This window comes from Mesoplodon densirostris, chromosome 19, assembly GCF_025265405.1.
Source record: "Mesoplodon densirostris isolate mMesDen1 chromosome 19, mMesDen1 primary haplotype, whole genome shotgun sequence".
NCBI lineage: Eukaryota > Metazoa > Chordata > Mammalia > Artiodactyla > Ziphiidae > Mesoplodon > Mesoplodon densirostris.
In genome coordinates this window covers 51530862-51551211 of record NC_082679.1, presented here as the reverse complement: position 1 = coordinate 51551211, position 20350 = coordinate 51530862, and the positions used below count along the sequence as shown (strand labels likewise).

The 20350-nt window shown below is 42.1% G+C and overlaps 1 protein-coding gene across 4 annotated transcripts in view; it reads right to left on the bottom strand.

Annotated features, from left to right (window-relative positions):
- Window positions 1–13641, bottom strand: part of PHLPP2 (PH domain and leucine rich repeat protein phosphatase 2) — a 75259-nt gene extending 61618 nt beyond the window's left edge. For 3 of the 4 annotated variants that reach the window (XM_060083712.1, XM_060083714.1, XM_060083713.1), the window contains exons 1-2: window positions 13485–13641; window positions 5712–5989 (exon numbers count right to left, since the gene is read on the bottom strand). In XM_060083712.1, coding sequence (XP_059939695.1) covers window positions 5712–5989; window positions 13485–13583 — 377 coding nt within the window. In that variant the 5' untranslated portion in view covers window positions 13584–13641. The remainder of the gene's footprint in view (window positions 1–5711; window positions 5990–13484) is intronic. The other variant, XM_060083715.1, reaches the window with a different exon arrangement.
- Window positions 13642–20350: the final 6709 nt, after the last annotated feature.

Genomic DNA, 20350 nt, shown 5'->3' with positions numbered 1-20350 from the left:
AAAGAGAAGGCAATGATTACACTAAGCTTCACTACTGAGTTATCTGTCACTTAAACAGTCCAATAAAACAGACAGACCAAATAGTATCATGTAAAGGGCACTGGACTAGGACACAGGATACTTGTGTTCCAACTAGAGCACTAGCACCAGGCAGCTGCAGGAATGTGCTTTGGACCTGACCTCTCCAGGCCTCTGTTTCACATCCATAAAATGAAAGAAAATGGTTTCAGTGATTCCCATGGGGAAGTTACTGGCTTTTTAGGCAGGACAATTCTTTGCTGTACAAGATGGTCCCACACACTGAGGACATTAAGGCTCCCTGTCCTGAACGCTGACCCTAGATGCTGGTAACCCTCCCCTGTAGTTGTGATAACCAAAAGCCCTGCCCCCACACGTATTTCCGGATGGAAAGGGCAGTGGATGGTGAGGCTGGTAGGTTGGGTTCATTTTACTAGTAGGCAGCAGTCCCCAGCCTTTTTGGCACCAGGGGCTGGTTTCAGGGAAGACAATTTTTCTACGGACCGGTGGCGGGGAGGCTGGTGGGGAGCGGTGGGAGGGGGTTCAGGCGGTAATGTGAGCAATGAGGAGCAGCAGATGAAGCTTCACTTGCCCACTGCTCACCTCCTGCTGTGCGGCCCAGTGCCAGGGGCTGGAGACCCCTGCTAGTAGGTATCTCTCTTAGGTTCCTTCAAGTGCTAAAATTCTATAAACTAGTAATCCTTCTGTTAAATTCAAGTGATAAGTCCATGATTAAAAAAGAGTAAGGGGCTTCCCTGGTGGCGCAGTGGTTGAGAGTCCGCCTGCCGATGCAGGGGACACGGGTTCGTGCCCCGGTCCAGGAGGATCCCACGTGCTGTGGAGCGGCTGGGCCCGTGAGCCATGGCCGCTGAGCCTGCGCGTCCAGAGCCTGTGCTCCACAACGGGAGAGGCCACAACAGTGAGAGGACCGCGTACCGCAAAAAAAAAAAGAGTAAGGAAAGAAGGAAATCATGGATGATTTAGGAAAAAAATGGGGTAATTTTAGTGCCAGTAATCCCATTTCTAGGACCTAGTTCACGGAAATCAACAACGTAAAGAGTCACGGGCAAAGGTTTAGTCATCACACTACTTCTAAGGGCTGAATGACTTGAAACGACCCAAACAGGTAACACTTATTGAGCACTTACTAGGTCCAGGCGTCATTTTAAGCAGTTTACTTCCTTGCTCCTCAAAGTGTAGCAAATCACTTAGGAGCTTAATAGAAATATAGACCCACAGGCCCCACCCCAGAGCCACTGAATCAGAATCTGCATTTTAACAAGCTCCCCAGCTGGACATTCGAGTTTAAGAAGCGTTACAAGTATTAATTCACTTAATCTTCATAACATGTATAATCTATTTAATCCTCGTGATAACTCTATAATGTAAATATTATCATCCTCCATTGTACAGATTAATAAACTGAGGACAAAGCGTTAGGCAACTTGCATAGTAACAGAGCCAATTTGAACACACACACTCTCAATCCAGAATCCAAGCTCTACACCATTACTGCATATAATTTCTCAAATTTTAAACAAGTTATAGTATATGCATAAAATAGAATATTCTGTAGTTATTAAAACTGGTATCTAAGGAATTTTTTATGACACAAGGAAATTAATTGAAGTAAGCAGTAAATAAAATTGAATATATGGTGTGGGTCCAAATACATAATTTTTAAAAATTACACACACACACTCATTTTGAAAAAGAGCTGGAAAAAAAATGTCAGCATGGTGGGGGAAGGGGGAGGTAATATATGGGATCTGGTGTCAGAATGCCAGAGTTCAAATTCCAGCTCTACACTTACCAGCCAAGTGATTCTAGGTGAGATGATTAACTCTTTTAAGACTTATTTTCCTCATCTATAAAATGGGGAAAGTATTTACCTCACAAGATTGTTATGAGGATTGAGATAATCTACAAAAAGCATAAGCAATGAAAATTATTTCTCTTTATACTTTTTCATTTTTCCAAAATTTCTACAATGAATATAAATCACACTTCATTAAGCAACAAAAAATGTTATTAAAAAAAAGACATTGCGTTAGACTGTCAACTATCTTATGAAGGGCTATTACAAAGAAAGTACCTATTCTTCTGATGCGATAAACCTAAGACTGAACTCAAGCAATTAACCATTGAGTAAGAGGTCTAAAAAAGATCTTTAAACAATTATGATTAAATAGTGAAACTGAGTAAGGCACACTGCGCCAGTTCCCCTCCGAGAGGGTCTTTACTCGGAAGGAAGTCTGCCATCTATCATGAATGATGTCAACATTCCAACTGGTTGGCAGTACCTGCCTGGCCTTGAACAGGTTACCGGACCTCTCGAAGAGCCTCAATTTTCCTCATTGGAAAGGAATAACCCTACCTCTCTTAGAGTTACTGTGAGGATTTAATGAGAAAATGTGCATAAAGCAGTAAGCCCGTTAACTAGCAAAAGAAAGCACCTAGGGCCTCCCTGGTGGCGCAAGTGGTTGAGAGTCCGCCTGCCGATGCAGGGGATACGGGTTCGTGCCCCGGTCTGGGAGGATCCCATATGCCGCGGAGCGGCTGGGCCCGTGAGCCATGGCCGCTGAGCCTGCGCGTCCGGAGCCTGTGCTCCGCAACAGGGGAGGCCACAACAGTGAGAGGCCCGCATACCGCAAAAAAAAAAAAAAAAAAAAGAAAGCACCTAATGTTAGCTAAAATCTATCATCATCATTTCTTTGGCTGGCTGAGGCTTCTTGAGCTCCTATTCCAGCAATGAAAATATATTCGGATCTCAAATAATGTATGATCGCACTTCTATGTGGAATCTAAAAACACAACAAACTAGTGAATGTAACAAAAAAGAAGCAGCCTTGCAAATATAAAGAACAAACTAGGGGCTACCAGTGGGGGGTGGAGGAGCAACACAGCGCGAGGGTGGGGAGGCACAAACTACTGGGTGTCAGACAGGCTACAAGGATGTAGTGAACAGCACAGGGGATATAGCCAATATTTTATAATAACTGAAAATGGAGTATAACCTTTAAAAATTGTACAAATTTTTTTAAAAAGAAAATATATTCATATCTTCAAACCACAGTTCAACAGTGTTTTCATTATTTTGTAATCAATTATGTTTTCAAAGGGCTATTTCATTATGAAATTATCAAGGCTACAGGACTAAAAAGAGACAAACTCTCCATTTTAAGCATAGTTTAGATTCACAAAACTAAGTTGTATCACATTTGGATTCTTAACTAACTACACAACTAGCAGTAGCAAGCCAATTCAAGTGGGGTTTTCTCCACTTTTCTAGTATTTTTGTATATACATACATTGGTATACAGATGAGTAAGTCTTAGGTTTAAATACTTGAACTCCGTCAATCACTACCAGCTATAATGTAGGTCAAGGCTTTCCACCTGATAAAATTAGATCGGAATCAGTGTTAAGATTTAGAAAAGCCTAAGGATCACCCAGTCTGATCCTTTCATTTTACAAATGGATTTAGGAAATGCAGTTAACTGGTGAACAAGGAAAACATTCAAGTGCTAGTCTACTTTTTCAGGAATTAGTCCAAATCCTAAAGGAACACATAATAAACCCCAGTTTAGACTTTAAAATGATATCAATGTTTAGCTCAGCTAAAGGTGTTACTATCATTGCCACATTTTTAGGTGTAAGTGGGAGCCTCCTTTCTCACTTTCAACAGTATTGAATCCCCAGTTTTGAATTCTGTTTTGAGACATTTATTTATTACAGGGAAAGGGGAGGAGAGAAAGTCAATGGTCAGGCACTTAAGGAGCTCTTATTTGAGGTCTAACTCAAAGAACTAATAGTTTTTTTTAAAAAAGCTGAATCAAAGAGTTCACATGCACAGTATAAGACTACTATGAGACTACTTTTCTTCACGTTTATATAAAAGATTTTAAAGAAAACACAAATGGTTTTTAAACCTATGAAAATATGCTCAACCTAACTCATTAACATAAATGAAAATTAAAACAAAATAACAAAATTCCTATCAGATTTGCAAAACTCTAAGTCATCAGGCTTGAAAAAAGATTTGTCCTTGGAATGCTGAATTTATGATTCTCTAAAAACTGTTGACAATCATTTCTATTCACAATCAAGTATGTGCTCGTGCATGAGGATATGTCTGTATATGTAAAATTTAACATATTCTGGAGAAAGTAAGGGGGAAATAGGTATACTTTTATATTATTCATCGAAGTATAAGTTCTATGAAGAGGAATTTGACAAAATCTATCAAAATTAAACATGCACATACCCTTTAAGCCAGCAATTCCACTTCTAGGACTTTACCCTACAGATGACTTCCACATGGGAGAAATATCACAGGTACAAGGATATTCATTGCAGCAGTACTTGTAGTAAAAAACTGGTAACAACCTACATGTCCATTAATAGGAGACTAGCTAAAATTGTGGTAGATTCATAAAATGAAATACTATTTAGCCATTAAATAAATGAAAATTATATAAATATTAATATGGAAAGATTTCTAAGAGATATTAAGTTGACATGTTGCATGTGGCACCATTAGTTTTAAAATTTATATACAAACAATGACACATACTCATGCATGACCATAGGTACTTCTCATTCTATTTCCTTTTATACATTTCTATTTCATTCTGTTTATATGTATTACTTAAAAACTCTGGGCTTCCCTGGTGGCGCAGTGGTTGAGAGTCCGCCTGCCGATGCAGGGGACGCGGGTCCGTGCCCCGGTCCGGGAAGATCCCACATGCCGCGGAGTGGCTAGGCCCGTGAGCCATGGCCACTGAGCCTGCGCGTCCGGAGCCTGTGCTCCGCAACGGGAGAGGCCACAACAGTGAGAGGCCTGCGTACCGCAAAAAAAAAAAAACTTTAAAAATATTTATTTTGGGCTTCCCTGGAGGCGCAGTGGTTAAGAATCCACCTGCCAATGCAGGGGACACGGGTTCGTGCCCTGGTCCGGGAGGATCCCACATGCCACAGAGCAACTAAGCCCGCAAGCCACAACTACTGAGCCTGCACTCTAGAGCCCACGAGCCACAACTACTGAAGCCCGTGTGCCTACATTCCGTGCTCCACAACAAGAGAAGCCACCGCAATGAGAAGCCTGAGCACTGCAATGAAGAGTAGCCCCCACTCACCGCAACTAGAGAAAAGCCCACGCACAGCAACGAAGACCCAATGCAGCCAAAAATAAATTTAATTTTTTTTTTTTTCTTTTTGCGGTACGCGGGCCTCTCACTGTTGTGGCCTCTCCCGTTGCGGAGCACAGGCTCCGGATGCGCAGGCCCAGCGGCCATGGCTCACGGGCCCAGCCGCTCCACGGCATGTGGGATCCTCCCAGACCGGGGCACGAACCCGTATCCCCTGCATCGGCAGGCGGACTCTTAACCACTGCGCCACCAGGGAGGCCCTAAATTTAATTTTTAAAAAAATCTTTTAAAAAATTATTTTAAATGTAGATATCCGACCTATGATATAATCCAAATGAAGTAACTATCAAATTTTCCTTCACTGACAGTTTTTAAATTCAAGAATCCTAATGTTAGCATTCCAAGGACAAATCTTGTTTCAAGCCTAGTGACCCCATAACCATCATCAGCTCCAGCACGAATGAAGTCCTAAAGCCCGCTTCCCAAGCAGAAACACATGTGACGTACACTGCAGGAGAATTCGTGGTAAAACTCTGACCTCACCTGACCAGGTCTCCATGAAGCTGCAAATAAAGACGTTCCCTTCCCTCTCCAGCACAAATTTCTGACGCTGGCGTGTCTACTGTGCAAAGGACAAGGTGTAAGTCGGAGGAGGAGGAGGCAGCGGCGGAGGTGCTGGCTGCAGTGGCCGTGGCGCTGTCCGCTCCGTTCAGGTAAACACAGCCTCTCCTCACATCTTCTCGCAGCCAGTCTCTCTCTCGAGAGCCAAACCTACTTCTCCTATTCAGACAAGGTCTGCTCCCATTGCGTTTCATAGTTCTCTAAAAACGTCGGGAGAAAGAAATCATTAGCTCCAATGTCTGACTGAATTAGACACATTCAGTCCTCAGTCCGCCTCTTCCACTCCGTAGTCACCAATACTTGACTCAATAGCGCCTCCTCTCACAGAGCCTTCTGCGCCTGCCAGGCCCAGCCCTAGACTGAAAAATTTCATTCTCTTGACTGCTAGCTGTTCATGTCTCTGTCCATCATCTTTTTCTTTTTCTACTTTTATCTTTTTTGACTTTTTTATTTTTGGCTGCGTCAGGTCTCAGTGGCGGCACACAGGAACTTCATTGCCATGTGCGGGTTTTCTTTCTCTAATTGTGGCGCACAGGCTCCAGGGTATGTGGGCTCTGTAGTTTGAGGCGCATGGACTTAGTTGCCTCGCGGCATGTAGGATCTGAATTCCCCAACCAGGGATCGAAACCCATGTCCCGTGCATTGGAAGGCCGATTCTTTACCACTGGACCACCAGGAAAGTCCCTGTCAGTCATCTTCTGATCTTTTTTTTTCTTTTTTATGTTTTCAGAAAAATGTCAAGAACAGTAGTGTACCTACTACCTAATTTTCACAAACTTTAATATTTTGCCATATTTAGTTCAGATCATTATTCTAAAGAACATACATATGATATATCCTTACATATATAGCTAAAGCCACCTACTACCTTAAAAAATCCCATTCCCCTCCCTCTCTCCCCAGAAATAAACACTCTACTATAGTGTTTATCATCCCATACATTTTTTTTTAATTTCTGATTTTTATTGATTGATTGGTTGATTGATTTTTGGCTGCGTTGGGTCTGTGTTGCTGCGCATGGGCCTTCTCTAGTTGTGGCGAGTAGGGGCCACTCTTCGTTGCGGTGCGCGGGCTTCTCATTGCAGTGGCTTCTCTTGTTGCAGAGCATGGGCTCTAGGTGCGTGGGCTTCAGTAGTTGTGGCATGTGGGCTCAGCAGTTGTGGCTCACGGGCTTAGATGCTCCATGGCATGTGGGATCTTCCCAGACCAGGGCTCAAACCCGTGTCCCCTTCATTGGCAGGTGGATTCTTAACCACTGTGCCACCAAGGAAGTCCTCCCACGCATTTTTTATGTTTGCCATATATGTATATATCTATAAACTCTATATAGTATTGTTTTACATGATTTAAAACTTTATCTAAAACCTAACATACTTATGTCTTACCCTGTAATTTTTTTTGTTTGATTCAACATTGGTTTAGAGATGTATCTATGGTTAATACATCCTGCTCATTCTCTTGAATAACATTCCATTATACGAATACACTGAAATTTATCCATTCTCCTGCTGAGGGCATTTAGTTTGTTTCTAATTTTTCACTGTTGGAAACAATGCTGCAATAAACATTTCTGTATGTCTCCATAAGCAAACTGAAAGTTTCTCTAGGGTCCTAGTCCTCTGCCTCATCCTAAATAAGGAACTACAGAATCAACACAATATTGCACAAATATTCTTTCCATTATCCTCATGTTTCAAAAGAAAAATTACTGTTGCATTTGATAACTTAGGTATGCATATACATTGTGAAGTCACATTATCTCAAAGCAAAAACAACTGCTACAGCAATATAACAAGTTTCTAAAGATCAATATTTACCTGCTCTATTTTTTTTTAAATGGGCCATTTCTATTCCTGTTAATAAAAAACTAATTTCCACAATTACACTGACCCACCTCTCCAGGGCCACTCCCCACTGTATTTCACTCTGTTTGTCATATCCAACTCTCCAAACACACCAACTATTCCACAATTCTGTGACTTGCCTGAAATGTCCTTCTCCATCTTGTCCATCTGAGTAGTTCTTCTTCAAAATTACTCAAATGTCACCCTCTCTGTGGAGCTTTCCATGTCTCCCATCCCTGCTTTCTCCTACTAATTAAAAAGAATTAATTCTACACTCTCCTCCACAGAACTTCTTCACCTTAAACGTACTTCCATTACCATGTAAATCACAATGAGTTTTTAATTATTTATTTGGTATTTCTTCTTCTTTTACACACTGAGAACCTATTACAGTACCTTAGCACCTGGGTGGCCCAGAGATGCATGCAGAACTCAGTGATGTCACAGACATTTATTCCCAGTCTGTACTTTAGCCTAATTAGCTTTAGCAAGAAGCTGAACAAACTTGGGGGAAAAAAATCTCCATTTTTATAGGAAACCCTATCATCTTTCCTCTGTATCAGCCACAAAGTAAATAAAATACTTTTGCTACTATTCCTCACTGGAAAACAAAAATATCTATAAATAAAGCAAATACTATTTTTGTAATTACTGAGATTAAATATTTGAGGATAACTGTAGCGCCTAAAATTAAATCTCTGAAGATGATAAGGAAAGGGGAAGGAAAAGTTAGAAGGTATTCCCCACATGGAGAGAAAGAAAAACAAGAAATCGAGAATGGCTTCATTGTTTAAATTTATGACAATAGGTGAATCGATCATTTTACAGATCTTAGGGATTTGAGTACAGCTAATCAAAACCATGAGGATTATTACTGATTCTAACTTTAGATAAGTAGGATAAACCCCTGCTACACGTGGGAACTAGGTGTCTTTCTTCTCATCAAGAGCATTTTCTCAAAGCTGAACATCTCAGAATTAACAAAGGGCTTTTGAGCACGTATTTTATAAACACAGGGACCATCATATTTGCACCACTAAATAATCTTAACCCCTGCATAATTAGACAGTGATTTTAAATATTCCTTATTTTTTAATCTTTGGTAAAGATCAACTGAACCATCTGAAAACAGTATTCTATACAGTGCAGTAACATTTATACAAGGAAGCTCTGCATTCTGCACTCAGTGGAGAGAAATTTTGCTCACTGCTATTAAGAGAGGGCCAGTGGACACCACTCCACACATCCACCAAAAGGCTTCTTTAAAAAAACTTTTTAAGGTCAAATAATATCCCACTAACCTTATCAATCTTAGAAAAGTCAAGGCAGACCCCAGGAAGTATTACATTAGTTCATCCATGATTTTTCTTCTGTGAGGATTTGTAACAGTCATTTTTTAATGTGTATATCTATTTCCCTTAAGACTATACATAAAGTCTTTAAGAACTTTACACTGTTGAAACCCATGTGTTGTTGGTCAAAGAATGTATCTCCTGTTTATATGATATATTCCACCCCATGAAAATAAACTGCTGAGTTAGAACTTTAGTAGATATCATTCTCTTAAACCTGTTCAATGGCATTTAAAGGCCTAGATACCAAGCAAGCATAGCCTTCTGGCAACAATCTAGATGGACTGTGTAGCTATCATTAGTTACTGCTGAATTACCTAGTGCTTCCTTCTCCACTGCCTAAACCATCAGGTAAATGTTGGAAAGGTCACTTCTGTCCTCTGAGATGCTTGCAGCTTTTAGAATCACTATTCCACTGGAAATGCTAGATGGAGAATGCTTTATTTCCTCCCTTTACTCTTACATAAGAACTACAGACAAGTTTCTCTAAAAGGGAACATAACTATAATCACCCTCACATCAAGCAAGTGTATAAACAGCACACTTAAGACTTAAAGATATTTCTAGAAAGCCGAAATCTTCAGAGTAAGCCATGATTTAAGTACCCACTTCAGTTTTACACTTTTAACCCTCTAAAAATGAGGGCTCTGATCAGTTCAAAGGTGATAAGCTATTAAACGCCCAATGAACTAACTCTAAGGTATGCATGGTAGAACAGGATCTACTGAAGTAACTCTTCATACTCAGTGAGTTCTACTAGACTGTGAAATATCCTAAAGTAGGAGATATGTTTCTGCATTCAAAACTTTAGAATATGAGCTCATCTCTAGGAATATACATGCTAAGGAATAGTTTGGAAGCGGTGGATGAGATAAAGAGGGGAAGAATATTTCAGTTCATTAAAATCTTTTTGGTAGTAATTGATTTTAAAAGCCATACACACACATGATTTTGATAAAAACCTGAAACTATTATTGAAAAAACACGTCTCACAGAATCCACTGACTAGATTAATTATAACTTCATTTCTTCTACAGACTGAGTAAAAAAAAAAAAAGAAAAAAAAACTCTCCAAATTTCCAAACATCTGGAAATTTCTGCTTCAAGGATACTCCTAATAATTTTAAAGAGTATTAAAAATCTCATACTTATATTCCAACTACAGTTATAAAGGACTATATTCTAAATAGCAATTTGCTGTGGAGAAAAGGGAACCCTTTTGCACTGTTGGTAAGAATGTAAACTGATACAGCCACTATGGAGAACAGTATGGAGGTTCCTTAAAAAACTAAAAATAGAACTACCATATGACCCAGCAATCCCATTACTGGGCATATACCCTGAGAAAACCATAATTCAAAAAGAGTCATTAACCAAAATGTTCATTGCAGCTCTATTTACAATAGTCAGGACATGGAGGCAACCTAAGTGTCCCATCAACAGATGAATGGATAAAGAAGATGTGGCACATATATACAATGGAATATTACTCAGCCATAAAAAGGAACCAAACTGAGTTATCTGTAGTGAGGTGGATGGACCTAGAGACTGTCATACAGAGTGAAGTAAGTCAGAAAGAGAAAGACAAATACCGTATGCTAACACATATATATGGAATCTAAAAAAAAAAAAAAAAAAAAAAAGAAAGAAAATGGTCAGAAGAACCTAGGGGCAAGACAGGAATAAAGACGCAGACCTACTAGAGAATGGACTTGAGGATACGGGAAGGGGGAAGGGTAAGCTGGGACAAAGTCAGAGAATGGCATGGACATATATACACTACCAAAAGTAAAATAGATAGCTAGTGGGAAGCAGCCGCTGAGCACAGGGAGATCAGCTCGGTGCTTTATGACCACCTGGAGGGGTGGGAGGGAGGGAGACGAAAGAGGGAGGAGATATGGGAACATATGTATGTGTATCACTGATTCACTTTGTTATAAAGCAGAAACTGACACACCATTGTAAAACAATTATACTCTAATAAAGATGTTTAAACAAATAAATAAATAGCAATCTGCTAAATAAATCTGGGGCCACATTTTGAATCAAATTTTCCAGTATGCCATACGGTGGACCTAGATCTAATCTGGCTAAAGTTACACCAGTTTAGCTATATTAGCCTTTTTATGAAGATCTATACTCTTTGACAATAATGATGTTCATGATTTGGTATTAAGTATAAAAGAGTTACAAAAAAGAATGGTAAGCCTTTCTAAAAGGGTTTTCAGAAAAGAACATGTAGGAAACTACGGCTTTCTTCCCGATTCTGGAAGTCTTCTACTTACATATTCCTTTCCAGTTTCACCTGACACAAAATTCAACCACTCAGCTACTGAAGGGAACTTCTGTCTGTAGAACACACCGCACCTATTCTTCATAGCCAATCCCATTTATTTGCAAGGATGCAAAGGTCTAAGACACTGTTAGCCTCCCACATCACCAGCTCAGCACTATAATCAAGATCAATTTCTGGACTCTTTCTAATGGTCCCCAGATTTGAACCCCACGGAACCAGTGGTAGGTTGGACCACTTCCTGCAAGTGTAGGAAGGTTGAACCCTTCAAAAAAAGATCCTCATTTCTCAATTCCTTCCCTCCCACAACTCACTCTCTCCCCACCAAAAAAACAGTTGTAAAAATAGCCGAGGCTGTTTACCTTCTAGGCCAGAGGGCATTACCTATCTCTCAGACCTGCCCTTTCCTGATAAGCCAGGCCAGCAGAACTTTTTAAGTTCATTCACAATTTACATTTTTGTGACCTTACAGTTTTAACTAAATATCCAAAAGCCTTTGAGTAATTATATTTAATTAAAATATAATTTTAATATAAATTATATTTAATATAATGTAATTATATTTAATATAAAACATGATTAAAGTAAATATGTATAAGGTCTATGCAGAAGTGGAGATAAACTATGAAAAGTTATTTAAGTCGCTGCATTAAGACTGGGAGGTACTAGAAGAAAAAAAGTTTTATCTTTTAGAGTTCTAATTTATGTTGTTTCATGGATTCACCAGATGCTTCAAATCTATTATTTTTTTCAATGTTGTTGTTTCTTTGTGATGCCCTACGTATAATCTTAGTAGCGAGTATACAGTGAGCACCCTCAATCCCAAAGAACAAGTATTACTTAATGAATCTTTAAACATTATGCGTTTTCATTGTTTTGCAAAGTTTTTTTTTTTTTTTTTTTTTTTTTTTTTGTGGTACGCGGGCTTCTCACTGCTGTGGCCTCTCCCGTTGCGGAGCACAGGCTCCGGATGCGCAGGCTCAGCGGCCATGGCGCACGGACCCAGCCGCTCCGCGGCATGTGGGATCTTCCCAAACCGGGGCACGAACCCGTGTCCCCTGCATCGGCAGGCGGACTCTCAACCACTGCGCCACCAGGGAAGCCCTGCAAAGTATTTTTGAAACACGTCAAATCTAAATTTTCTTTTCTCTCTTCGTTTTCTCTGGCAAGTTTTAAAGCCTGCTGATTCCTCTTCTAGAACTTTAGAAGGAATTCCACTCCATCTCCAGGACACCTAGTTTACATATCTGACCTACAGAAAAATTTCTCTCCAACTATTTCGAAGGCTAGTAGAAAACTCCATCCAGTGTGTCTCCCACAACCCCTCCTTTTAACCACCTTCACTGTCCCCTTGTCACCCTACATTCCTGTGCATTTTAACTTCTTGTCATCACCTTCAAGACTCCACTCCCCCCCATGCCTGCATCTGCCTTCATTTCCTCCTACTCCCCCCCAATTCCTGCCAAAAAAGCCCCGTTAGCTGCCTGTTGCATAACTGCTCCCCCGTCACCGTCTCTCTGGATTGTCAGCCCCACTCCCGCCAGCAGGAATGCCCCTTTTTGTCCAACCCCTCCTCCCTTCTGCAACACGCCCAGCGATTCCCCGAGATTAAGTTCCTCCGGGAATTCTCTCTCCAGGCCCACGCTCCGGAGCGAGAAGCGGGTCTTAACTTCGGTGGTAAGCTCCGAGGGCAGAGGCGGCCCACTCCAGCCGGCGCAGCCCCAGCACACCGCAGCGCCCGGCCAATCACCGCCGCCATCCTCCCGCTGGGGTGATGTCTTCAGGTGTCCGGGGAGAAAGCCCTGCGTACTATCAGCTCCGCTCTCGGGCCAGGAGCCGCCGGCCTTGGGGCCCCGTGCGCAACCGGGGGAGGCAGAGGCGGGCCCCGGGGTCCCGAAGGAGCCGAGTGGCGGCGGCGACCGGGTGGACGCCGGCCCCAAGGCGTGGGCCTGCGAGGCGGGTGGCACGCGGCCAGGGATGGGCAGCGGTGGGGACGGAGGCGGCCGCGGCCTCGGCGGGGGCCAGCTGCAGAGGCCTCCGCGGGTGCCGCGGCCCCTCCAGCCGGGTTTTGGGGGCGACTGAACCGCAAGGCTGACTGACCGACGCGAGGTGGGGGTCGCCGGCTGCCTCGGCCACCGCGCGGGGTAGGGGCGGCCTCTCCCTGCTCTCGCTCCCTCCCCAACCCGAACCCGCCCGCCCACCTCACCTTCAGGACCCGGATCCCGCCCGGCCGGCGGCTCGCGGGCGCTTCGGGCGGCTCCGGGGGTTCGAGCGGGCCCACGGGGCCCGGCTCCACCTCCCCCATCTGCGGCTGGTGGAGGCTGCACAGGGACGCCCGGCCGGCGCTACGCCGCACGGAGCCTCGGAGGCGAGCGCGAACAGCCTGCGGCCCCGCCCCCCGCAGCCCGCCGGCCCAGCCCCCCGCCGCCCCTCCGGCCCCGCCCCCCGCAGCCCCGCGGGCCCCGCCCCACCCACAGCCCCGCCGGCCCCGCCCCACCCGCAGCCCTTTCGGCCCTGCGTAGCCGCGGGCCCGGTGCGTCCTGGGCGCTGCGAGCCGCAAGCCGCTGGGCGGGCGGCCGGGGACCTCGCGGGCGGAGCCCGGCGCCACCGCAGGGCTGGGCCTCCGTTGTCGGCCGCCCTCGGTTTGGAGGACTGAGGTACAGGGAGTATTATTTGCTGCTGTCCCCGCCTCCGAAGTACGGGCTGGACAAGGAAGCGGGGGTGGAGGGCTGCACCTGTCAATAGTGACGCGAGGACGCTGCCCTCCGCCAAGGGTGGCTCTTGTAATTGACCTTTCCCAGACCTTCCCTCTGTACTTCAAAACCGGATGCCTATATTCAATATCCTATCATGAAACATAATGGAAAAGAATATGAAAAAATAATGTATATATATTTATAGCTGAATCACTTTGTTGTACAGCAGTCATTAACACAATATTGTAAAACAACTATGCTTCAATTAAAAAAAAGAAAAAGAAAAAACTGGACTGTCACCCTCACGTACAAAGCCATTGAACGAATTGTTGAGAATACTCACCTTAGCAAGGCCCTTTCTCCTCCTTATTAGAGATGCTCATGGCCTTCTTCAGCAAATTCGACCCCACCTCGTGTACAAAATGTCATCTCACCTCCCAGCCACATTTTAATTTCTCCTCATGTAGTAAAATTATCAGAATATTGTTCTCTGCTTCAAGCAGTAATGTGGTCTGGTCTGAAAGCCATTTTATTATCTGCAATTCTAGTTCAGAAAATTTTTATTATTTTCTTTTAGTTCCTGCAGTGATAGCTTTGTGACTGGCCAGTGGGCCAAATCAGACAGCCAGATTCCAAATTTCAGCTCTACCTCTTATTATTAGATCTATACCCTTGTGCTAACTATTTTATCTAAGCCTTTGGTTCTTAGCTGTGAAATAGAAATTAGTCAGTATAGTAGTTATTATGAAGATTTTGCAAATGCATACAAAGTGCTTGACACATAGTAGTGATTCATAGGTGTCACTATTATTCTGTATTTCCAAATTTAAGAGACACTCAATTCCTTAGAGTCCTCTTGTTAATTCTGCTCTAAATTGTCTTAGGAAACCTTCTAGACCTCTGGATTTTTAGGTCTCCCCCTCCTACACAGGTGTTGAATCTTCAGGCAACTTCTAAGGAATTAGCAGAAAAAAAATTTCTTGTGCTTTGAATAATTGGTATAAATGGTATCACCTATTAACCATTGCTTCAGCTTGCCTAGTCCAATATGTTAAGAATATTTTAATTGTAGGTTTAGAACAAGAGAGTTTGACATCTATCAGTGCAGTCTGTTCCCCTCTTCTATGTATGCATTTATAGATACTTTAAATTCCAAGACAAAATTTGACTCTTGCAAAGATTCTGACTCTGTACAAATTATTTCTTCTGTGAAAGTTTGGTCACTACTTTCTCCCCTCTCATGAGTTACTTTGTATATACCAAAACTCCAATCTCCAGTCATCTTCATTTCTTTGTCTCATTTTAGTGAATTTAAAATGATGTCTCTGTGAGTCTGGTGTAAAGTGAAAAAAACTCTTTAAGTTGTCTACCTCCTGGGTTTTCCTTCTACCCTGAAATTACTTTCAAGAAAGCTACTCAGAGTAGTTAGATTCCCATTTCAGTGCTTATTGGGTAACTTCTTCCAGCAAGAACACTGGTATGTAAGGGATAAGCACCAATATGGAGACAGAAGTGGACTTGACCAAGGGCAGACAGGCAAAGAAAAGAATGAAAATGTGGTTCAGAATTAAGTGCTTCTAAAAGCCTGTTTCTTGAGGTACTACTACACATTACCTTTTCCAGATCTCACGAGCAGAAGCTCTTTATTAGTTTATCATCTGAAGGGGAAGGATCCTGTCACACGACCAGCATTTGAGTTCATGCTGGGAACAGCAGTGGTAGATGATTTTTTTTTTTAATTAATGGGAGAGTGGGCTAAAGCATCAATTCAGAATATAAGCATATGCTAAAAGTTATGTATTTACTACTTCTTCAACAACAGTAGTACCTCTTTCAAAAAGAGAACAACAAAAAAGCTACAAACCCAGGTGTTGCTAGGGATAATTTATGACGCAGCTCTCTTTTTTTTTTTTTTTGTGGTATGCGGGCCTCTCACTGTTGTGGCCTCTTGGCTCACGGGCCCAGCCGCTCCGTGGCATGTGGGATTTTCCCGGACCGGGGCACGAACCCGTATCCCCTGCATCGGCAGGCAGACTCTCAACCACTGCGCCACGAGGGAAGCCCCTGATGCAGCTCTCTTTAAAGGTCTCCATGGTTTAAGACCCAATTCAGTTAAGTGGTGACAACCAGTTGATTCTGAGTTTTCTTTTCAGATCATGTATTGCCATTAACATTTTATACTGTTTCAAAGGTCACATATTCATGTCCTCCCCCAGTTCAAGGCAGTGTGCATTATGTATGCCAAGGGTTATGTAACTACAATTTCTAGAAATGGTAAACAGCTCAGACTAACCCTAAAAATAAATTCCTCTGGGATTTTTTTGTGCACATATCCATCTGCCCTCACTGCAGGTTCATCATTACAAAAATCAGTTTGAATCAAGCCAAGAGACAGAGAAGTCATTAGACTCCCTCCTTTCTGTATCCTTCCTGTAAGCAGCTGTGCATACCTCTCTTTCCACCTGGAAGGGGTTGGGGAGGGACACACACACACACTTTATCCCAGGAGCTCTTCCTAATCTTCACTACAAAATGGAAAGGTCTGGAGAAGGAGAGTTCATGTCTGTAAGATTTTGGTAGAGGAGCCATAAGAGCTTACATTTGCTTCTTTATAGCTAGTTCCCACTCCTTTGATGGTCACAAGCCATCTTTAGGCCTAAATCCTTTGTTATTTCTACCACAGATTGAGCAGATTTAGATATTCCTTAGTTTCAAATACACAGGCTGTATTTACCTAGCTTCCAGGTTTGAAGGATTTTTTTTCCTTGAACATTTTTGTATTGTTGAATATGGGGACAACTGAACTAGGGAAGGAAATAGCATGAAAAATACTTTTAAAAAGTGATAAAAATTGGGCTTCCCTGGTGGCGCAGTGGTTGAGAGTCTGCCTGCCGATGCGGGGGACACGGGTTCGTGCCCCGGTCTGGGATGATCCCACATGCCACGGAGCGGCTGGGCCCGTGAACCATGGCCACTGAGCCTGCGCATCCAGAGCCTGTGCTCCACAACGGAGGAGGCCACAACAGTGAGAGGCCTGCGTAGCGCAAAAAAAAAAGTGATAAAAATTAATTTGGTCCTTCTGGATGGAAGTTCAAATCTGAACACTATTCACTGTATTAAGTAAATGTCTAGAGTCTATTACTGGCTAACGTTTTCTACTGCAGCTTTCATATTTTCCTCTCGTTACATGGAGATGAAGGTGTCAAGTAAATTTAATATTAGAAACAGATGAATTTTAACTAAGCCACATATAAGAAAAGATTATAGAAATGTCACTTATCAAACAGCACCAAAGGGCACTTCTGCATAAATTAGATAATTGCCAAGGCCTACTTCCTTCTACTTCTCAGTTAGGGGACTATCGCACTCTCCCTCTTCTTAATAAGGGACTATCAGGGATCATCTGAGTACTAGAACACATAAGCTCCCAACTTTCAACCACTCTCACTTCTATGGAAGAGTTCATATAAAATACATCATGAAACAGAATTCATTTGGCTGGTCAAGCCTTCCTCTTCTTGGTCACAGATAAACTTGAACAAGTCACAAACAGACGCTTTAAACTAAAAGCTCATGACCACCTCTAACATACAATTCATCTTGACATGATTTCTTTGCCTTGTTTGAGAATTCACCCATGTGGAGAATACCAGCATGGAAACAATCACTAGTTAAAATTTCCAATTGCACTTTTCACTTTCTGTAACTTCAAGTTTTTAAAAATTTGTTCAAGTTCCTCTCTTGGTGAGATTTCTGTGTAAAAGGAACATTAACAGGTCAGTAAGTTTAGCTCAAAGCTCTGGAATAAGAACTCATCAAAGGCTTCTCTAATCCACTTGTAAGAAGTGAGGAAGCAAAATTTAAATCATTGAGTATTGACTTTTTATTAGTCACTGTTCATAATTTGTTTCAACCAAAAGACAATACACACAGCAGAATTCTAATGCATCCCATGTAAATGTTTACATCCATTTTATTCCTCTCGCCTCTAAGACTTATCATTTAATTTTAAATTTTTTTTACATCTCAAAAATATGTCTGCAATAATTAGAATTTCAGTAGCCGTCCCACTTGGAAACAGCCTTTTAATATTTTTACAGTAAAGAAGATGTGATGGGGCTTAATGAAAATGTAACTTACAACATTATGAAAGAAAAGGGACGATACAGGGACACAGTGGAAGTTCACAAAGGAGAGAGTTCAGAAGCTCTTTCCCATGAGGCCCCCAAAGAGAAAACAAAAACAAAACACACAAAGCGCAACAGCAGGTTCCAAAAACAAAAACAAAAACAAAACTCCAATGTTCCATCTTGAAGTCAGAATCAGCCTCGTGGAAGTTCAAGAAGCAACTGTGCAAGCTGCTTCAGCCTTTTCTTCTGTTTGAATGTTCCAGGTCCTGGAACCCTGTAGATGGGACCCACTCACTGCTAGTGCTTGCAAAAGAGTTATTCACTTCCAGTTCTACAAGCAGGCCCACCCTCCTGAGCCAGAGCTGGTCAAAGCGTTTTAAACTTCAGGACTTTCTGAGCACGTCTCTTTTCAGTGATCCCCCCCATTCCCAAACTCCTGAGTGCACAGACATGAACCACCTCTCCACCAACCACAAGGCTCGTGAGTATCCACTTTTTGCTCTCTAGCTCACTCTCTGTTTAGGACAATGTGGGTAATACACATTCACTAGAAAAAAACATACGCATTCAAACTTTCCTTCCCCTAGTTCTCATAGCCCAAATATTTTCCAATGCAGAAGATAGTGAAGTTGAACCTTGAAAACAGTATCCCCTAATTTCCAACCTCTCAGAACAACATAAAAATGGAAAGCATGTTATATAGTAGACGGAGATACTCAAACCGTTAGTGCTGGACAGTTTTCTTATATAAATGGGACAAGCAAAGGGTACGAAGCACATCTTTAACCTAACAAGAGGGAAGAATCCCCTCCCAAATGTTACACTGAGGAATGTTTCTTTAAATTAGAAAGACCTTAAAATGAACAGATAATCACTATACAAAGCATGAAACATTCCATGGCTGTCCAAATTACCTCGAGGTAACAGCACCGGAGCATAGTGGGAGAAGCTTCTCGGGTCGAGCACCCTTCCTACAGTTTTCTGAGATTACTTAGACAAATTCTCCCTTAGGATTACTGTGGGGGTGGGGAGGGAGTACAGAATAAAAACTACTCTGGAAGAGGGGAAAAAATGAGGTAAAAGTGCATGTGAAATTGTCCAAGTAAGTGTGTTTAGGCTCACTGCTTATCACCCTGGAGTTATGAAAACAGCCATGGAAATCACCCTTTCCTCACGATGGCTCTGAAGTTGTAAATCTAAACAAATTTGCTCCCCCGTGAATGGTTATACTAGGGAAAGAAATAACTGAAATGTGCAAGTATTCATAGAAATTAAGAGATTTCTCCTTTAGCAGCACGGCCAAATGAGAGGAGAACGAATTCTGATCCTAGAAACTAAGGCACGCTGAAGCTTTCAAAGATCCAATCGTTTGAAACAGTCTTCACAACCATCAGTATCCTAGGCAGTTAGTTACCTGGCCGCTAGTCCTTCAATACGGTGCTCAGGTTCACTCTGGAATCATTTCATATTTTACACAGCACCCTTTGTGTTAAGGCCATGATTTTTACTCTGTCTAGACAAAGCTATGGATGATCACATAACTCTACCTCAAAACCACATTCACCCAAGAAGACACTTTGTTCTGAGAGTAGACCCTTTCCAGCCCCATTACCTAGCACTGTCTCATAGCATGATCTTCAGCAGATTTCTGAGATTCAAATCAGTTCAACTAAAGAAACTTGAGCTGGTTAACTATAAACGTGAGAGAGAAAATAAAGCCTCAACCACAAGAGGAATGTTAGACAAATTCTATTCAAGAAATCCACCAATATTATGTTAATCCTATCACGTTTCACAGCATTAAGTATCCATCCAATGAAATCAGTCTGCAAAGAGACCTTTAAAGACTATTTTTCATCGCACAGGCAGAGCAGTTGTTTGAAACACACACTAGACCACACTTACTTTACTGAAAACTACGCACAAGGTAATATCCTGTTCTTGACTCAGTCAACCATTTACCCAGTAGAATAAGTTTTAGCAAATCTTGCTCTTAAATACTAAAATAAGACCAGAAAGTTCCCCCTTTGGAGCCTTTAGTTCAACTCCAGTTTGTCAAATGTTAGGAATAATCTAGCATCTGATACAGAGCTAGATTTGACAAGACACTGAAGATTTTAAGTAAAGGCTTGGTGAAATGGAGGGGGAAAAAATGGATATCTGTATCCAGTTTTAAGACCAAAGCCAAAGTGGTCCTTATACTGTACTCAATACAGTAATGATTGCAAATATTTTAAGAGCAAGGT